General features: G+C 55.0%; 1 protein-coding gene across 1 annotated transcript in view; it reads right to left on the reverse strand.

The window, feature by feature from the left end:
- Positions 1–935: 935 nt before the first annotated feature.
- EMH_0033520 (CAM kinase, SNF1 family, putative) overlaps positions 936–6,389 on the reverse strand; it is a gene marked incomplete at both ends in the record, with an annotated part of 9,672 nt that continues 4,218 nt past the window's right edge. Inside the window, 4 exons of the mRNA XM_013494758.1 lie at positions 936–4,662; positions 4,772–4,890; positions 5,078–5,204; positions 5,337–5,534. Coding sequence (XP_013350212.1) covers positions 936–4,662; positions 4,772–4,890; positions 5,078–5,204; positions 5,337–5,534 — 4,171 coding nt within the window. The remainder of the gene's footprint in view (positions 4,663–4,771; positions 4,891–5,077; positions 5,205–5,336; positions 5,535–6,389) is intronic.

Genomic DNA, 6,389 nt, shown 5'->3' on the forward strand with positions numbered 1-6,389 from the left:
TATATATATATATATATATATATATCCATACATATCAACGCAAATGCTGTACATCGGCAAAGGCAGCCAAGGCGTGGTGCTTTCTAGGACATTTTATCTTTTACTGGCTTACCAAGCCTGAACACTAAATAAAGTTTAGTACATTTGTGTGGTGAGCTCTAGGTTGCACGTCATCTGATGCAAATGCGCCCAAAGTAGAAGGAGTATTACAGGCTCATAGCTAGTATTTGTAGCTATTTGTTCAGTCTATTGTATATTATGTAGTTGCTATACAGATGTAGCCAGTTCATAGGTATAAATAACAACTACGGGCACTGCAAGCTCTCCTTCACTGTGCCTTAACCCAGCGGAAGACAAGGGCTGTGCTGTTTCATTAGCCCTTGCCTTCTCTGCGTGTTTGTTGCACGTGTTCAGGGGCCCAGATAGATTGCATGCAGCGCCATTTGGAGGGACCAGAACTATGCAGCACTCTCACGGTTCCCGTTCAGCAGCCACACTTGGGTAATCCGCTAGGCGAGTGATGTTACAAGACGCTGGGCTGCTGCTGTGGCGGCATGCGCTATATATATATATATATATATATATATATATATATATATATATATATATATATATATATATATATATGTTGCGAGAGAGAAAGGGAGGAAAGGGTGTGACATTATGCATATATTTTATATACATACTTATTATATACATGTATCGTTTCCTCATTCTTAATGGGGTACTATCCCAACGCCTGTGACTGTAGGCCTCTATGCATATGCGCGCGGCGGGGCTGCGGGTCTGGCAATTCCCAGCGCGGCAGCCTTTTGCTAGCCGGTTGTTTGCTGCTTAATCTCTGTGTATTAATCGAGGCCTAAGAAAAACGACAAGAAGCAGTTCACCTGGTTGAGACGAAAGAAAAATTAGATATACACATGCGAATACAACACTCAGCACGTTCCCTGCTGCAGGCTGCAGCGGGTGCTGTTTGGGGCCCCAAGGAGCGGCTTTTGACTGCCCCTTCGGTTCTCCTCAGCAGTTCCAGCTGTCCTGCAGCGAAGCAAAGACCCGCGTTTCGGCTGCGCATGCGGCTGCTGTGGCTGCTGCGGAAGCTGCTGCTTCCTGCTGGAGTGCAGTAGCTGCACAGAGGCTCTTGCTGAGAGCAACGACACAGGATACGGTCCGCCCTTCGACCCCCGAGTAACCTTAGAAGGGGCTACAAGGGATGGGATTCCGCTGCTAGAGCGAGTGGTGCTGGTTGTCTTGGTTCTCGTGCTTATTTTTGCACGCATATCTAGTGTTCTGCTGCTCGCTGCTGCTGGCGCAGCTGCTGAAGGCCGAGCCCCCACTTCGGGCCCAGGAACACCAGCTGATAGGGCATGGGAGAGGCCCCCTCCAGCTGCAGTTGCAGTTGCAGCCTTTTGCGCTAGACTCGTGCTTGTTGCTGCTCGAGTTGTCTTCAGCACGCGGCTGTCAGCTGGAGGACCCCTGGCGGAGGCTTTCTGTGCAGCTGCTGCCCCTGTAGGTATACCGCGGGGGTTCACAGGGGCCCTTAGGCGGTCGCTTGGCAAGCCTTCAGCTGTCAAGGAACGGAGCCGACTCTGTTGCAGAACAGTTCCTCCTGCTGCTGCCGTTGCTGCTGATGTGGTTGACCTTCCTGCAGCAGACGGAGCACCCGCAGGTCCCGCCGCTCGCAGAGGAGCGCGGGCCGTCGCAGCTGCTGCTGCATGTGTCTGCAGCTGCTTGACGCCTGAGCAGTCAATCAGAGGTTTTCTTGCCGACAGTGGTGGCTGGGGGGCCCCCGCGCTGCCTGCGCTGGAGTTGTCTCTCGCGACGGCGAGGGGCCTCTCTGCTGCTCGAAGGCCTCCCCCCAACATTTTTACGTTATTCCCTTCTCCTACTTTGCTCCCCAGACGCCTGCAATCTTTGTTGAGTGCTGATGCTGCAACTCCTGCTGCTGCGCCTGCTGCTGGCGCCTTTCCCGCTGCAGCAGCGACGCTGCGCCTAATGGCAGTGCGAGCCGTCAGGGAACCCCTTGGGGGCGGCCTCTCCAGCGACTGTCTCCTCAGCGCACCACTCAAGCCAACGCCAAGGGCCCGCCTCTCCATAGAACTAGAAGAAGCAGGCGCAGCAGCCGCAGTAGCTTGGACACCTGCTGCTGCTGCAACAGCAGCATCCGAAGCGGGGGGAGCGCAGCCTGTGCTGAGAGATAAACGCAAAGGAGCCACGCGCCTTGGGGGGCCCCTCGAGGCCCCAACCTTACTGGCGGGTTTTGTCGGCGCGGGGGCCCCCGGGGCGGCTTCTGAGCGGGAAAGAGGCCTTGGGGTGTTTGCTGCCGCGACTGTACGCCCTGCTGCTGTTGCTGCTGGCAGTCTTTGCTGCTCTCCGCGTAAGGAGACTCGCTTTGCTTGCCATGTGCTGGTGTGCTGCAGTGGCGGCTGCTGCCCCCGGTGGAGCGGCTGCTGCTGCTGCTGCTGCTGCAACGATAGACTGGAGGTGAGGCCTGGGACTCTCCTCGTTCGAATGGATCCGCCGGCTGCTGTTGCTGCTGAGCCGAGAACCCTTGTTGACTTGTCCACAGGCTCGCACGAATAGCCGCTGCTGCTGTTGCTGCTGCTGCTCCCGCTGCTGGTGCTGCTCCTCTTGCTGCCAGTAGAGGTTCTGTATGTTGCGTTAAGAGGCCTGGAGGTCGCAGTTGTCACTGGCTTCGTGTTTGCTGCCTTGTGCGCTTGCTGCTCCTCTTCCAGCATGCATCTGCTGCTCCCTTCTGCGCATGCTGCGGCTCTATCTATCTCGCGAAAATCATAGGATAGCCGGCGGCTTGAGGTCTGCTGCAACGCCTTGTGGGTGTTGCCTTTGGGTGCACCAAGAGAAAGCCTCACAAGCATTGGCGGGGGCCCCAAGGAAGCAGCAGCAGTAGCTGCAGTAGCAGGGGCCCCTGAAGAACCAGCAGCAGGTAGAGGTCCTGTCTCTAGCAGCTGCAGTGTATCTACACATGCTGACATATCTTGTTGGGCCTGGCAGTTGTTGCTTCTGAGGGAGGCACAGTCTGCTGCTGAGGAAGCGCAGCCCTCCTGCTGCTGCTGCTGCTGCTGCTGCTGCTGCTGCTGCTGCTGCTGCTGCTGGTGTGTGTTGCTGTCGCCCAGAAGGTCAGCAGCGGGGATAAGGCAACGTGGAGACAAAAGGGACTCCAGAGATCGTCCAGGGCTCTTGGGGGCCCCTAGGGTACAGTTCAGTTGGGCACTGGGGGGCAGGGGCCCCCGGGCTGTAAGGAGGCCCCTGAGGGGGTCCGCTTCTCCGGCGGGGGCCCCCCCTAAACCTGCTGCTTGATGGAACGGCTCCCCACGAAGCTGCTGATGCTGCCTAGCCAACATATTGCGCATCATGAGTTGTGTTAGCTGCAGAGCGTTGCAGCTTGTTTGCTGCTGCAGAAGATCTTGCGGTGTATCTACAGCAGCCAAGCCGCTCTCTAGCTGTGGCTGCACGCTGGGCTGCTGTTCATCTTGCTGCTGCTCCTGCTGCTGCTTCTCGTGCTGCTGCTGCTCCTGCTGCACCTGCAGAGGTGCACCTACCCGATTCAGTTTCAGAGATGGGTCCGGCTCCTCTTGCTGCTGCTGCTGCTGCAGCAACCCAAGGTCTGTCTCCCTAGTTGCTGTTGGCTGTTGCTGCGCTACAGCCTGTCCTAATAGGGGTTTCAGTGTCTCCTTTTCTGTCCCCTCGATATTATCATTAGGCGCTACCTGCTGTGGAGGGGATTCCTGCTGCTGCAGCTGCTGCTGCAGCTGCTGCTGCTGCAAGGTCTCTTGCCCTGACGGCCCCCCTGGACCCTCGTCTAGGGGGCTGCTAGAGGGGGCAACACGTTCGCCTATGGGGCCCCCTCGGGGGGCCCCCTGTGAAACAGCGGGAGGGGCTTCTGCTTGAGAGGGCTCTTCTAAGAGGCGAGAGGCCTGGGGTTGGGGTGAGGGAGACGCCTTTGCTGCTCCGGCGGTGCTGTGGTTCATCGGGCTGCTGCTGCTGCTGCTGGGGGTAGCCTGTGTCCTAGTTGAGCGGCAAAGTAGCGGCTGCAGCAGCTTCTCGGCAAGCTGCTGCTGATGTTGCTGCCGCTGCTGCTGCAGACGTTGCTGCAGGGAAGTCTCAGAACTGCAGGGCCCCTTCAAGCGCCTCTGCATAGGGGCAACTTCAGCTCTGGTGGGGGCCCCCTTGGGGGCCTCCGCGCGGGTGACCCTGGGGGCCTCCGCACGGGGCCCCCGTGGGGCTTCCCTAGGGGCCCCCTTGGGGGCCTCCCTGAGGGCCCCCCTCTGAGCCTCCACAAAGGACCCGTTGGGGGACTCCCTAAGGGGCCCCTTGGGTGCCTCTCTAGGGGCCCCCAGCTTAGGAGCAGGCCGTCGGCGCCCCTCTGCTTCCTTCGCTCGAGCTGTTGCAGCAAGGGGAGGAGCTGTTGCAGGCGGTTGCCTCTCTGCTGCCGAAGCAGAATGATCTTTGGGGCCCCTTCGTGTATGCTGGCGCGGTACAGTGGAAGACAACGCCGGGGGCCCCTCGCAAGAAGGCACAGAGGGGGAGCTTCGCTGCTGCTGAACTGCTGCTGCTGCTGCCGCTGCTGCTGTTTTGGCGCCAGAGGCAGCTGCTGCTGCAGCTGCCTCCTCCTCCCGCCTCTTTTTAAGACACAGCAAATAATAGCTGAGCATCAACACACAGACAAACGTAGCGGAGAGCCTGTAGAAGGTGAACGCAATAAAAGTTAACTGCAGCAGCAGCAGCAGCAGCAGCAGCAGCAGCAGAAGCTTACGTGGCAGCGTGGGCGCCAACGGGATGACAGCGGATGTGGCACTCGAGGGCCTCAAGAGAGTAGTTGGATGGCGGCATTTGTTCTAGGATGTCTCTCCTCAGCTGCAGCAACACAAGCGCCTGAAACCCTAAACCCTAAACCCTAAACCCTAAACCCTAAGCAGATTCTTCAGATTCCTTTCGCGGCGTATAAGCAGCAGCAGTTGGTAGTTCGTGCAGCAGTGGGCCGCACATCTTTTACCCCCCTAGACGCAGCTCTTAAACCCTAAACCCTAAACCCTAAACCCTAAACCCTAGAGAGACATACCTGGGCTGATGGCGGCGCGAGCCACTCTGCGCAGGCGCGGCAGTCCGTGAGGGAGCAGACGGGGGGCCCACTGGGCCAGCGAGAGGAGAGGCTTCTGGGTATATGCTGAACTTTTCCATTGCATAACCTGCACAACAACTCCATGAACACAGCTAAACCCTAAACCCTAAACCCTAAACTATAAACCCTTCGCCCCTCGGCCCAGGGGCGTCTGTGTTGATCTAGCTAGGGTTTAGGGTTTAGGATGGTTTAGGTTTACCAGGGGTGTTGTTTTATTTGCATAGGCCCTAGACGCTTGAGGGGACAAGTGTGTAGAATGCCTTTAAGGAGACTGCAGGCCTCGGGGCTCAGGTGATCGGGGTAGCCGAAGTGGCCGCTGATGATGCTGCGGTAGAGTCCCTCTGTTGTAGATTCCTCAAAGGGGAGACGGCCCACTAGCAACGCGTAAAGTATTACTCTATAGACAAGGAAACAGAGAGAAAACAAATGTACAGAGATAGTTATATATACAAANCGTAAAGTATTACTCTATAGACAAGGAAACAGAGAGAAAACAAATGTACAGAGATAGTTATATATACAAAGAGTTTAATAGATTGAGAGATAGAGAGACAGAGAGAAAACAAATGTACAGAGAAAGTTATATATACAAGTAGTTTAATAGATTGAGAGATAGAGAGACAGAGAGAAAACAAACGTACAGAGAAAGTTATATATACAAATAGCTTAATAGATTGAGACAAGGAGACAGAGAGAAAACAGATGTACAAAGAAAGTTATATATACAAATAGTTTAATAGATTGAGAGATAGAGAGACAGAGAAAGGTGATGATGCTGCGGTAGAGACCCTCAGTTGTTTAACCCTCCAGGGGGAAACGGCCCACTAGCAAGAAGAGGAGGCAGATAGAGAGGAGAAAGAAAAACAAAAGGAGACAGGCATAAATAAAGAGACAGAGAAAAAAACAGAGAAAGAAATATAAATAAATTTTTTTCTCGGGTGTACCCGCAGCTCCATATATCAACAGCAAGAGGAGAATACAGTTTTCCCTGTACAATTTCTGGGGCTGCATAAGAAGGCGAACCGCATGCAGTCCTCAGCATGGGTTTGTTGCTGTATATATTAGATAAACCAAAGTCAACAATTTTTATATTCATTGACGCATCCAGCAACAGATTCTCAGGCTTCAAGTCTCTAAGAAAAAAGCAAACACCGCAGCAGCAGCAGCAATAGCAGCAGCAGCAGCAGCAGCAGCAGCAGCAGTAGATGGAGGATAAAAAAAAAAGGAAATGAGGCAGGTGCAAGGAAAGAAT

The sequence above is a fragment of the Eimeria mitis genome, genomic scaffold, assembly GCF_000499745.2.
Source record: "Eimeria mitis Houghton genomic scaffold, Emh_scaff1275, whole genome shotgun sequence".
Classification (NCBI taxonomy): domain Eukaryota; phylum Apicomplexa; class Conoidasida; order Eucoccidiorida; family Eimeriidae; genus Eimeria; species Eimeria mitis.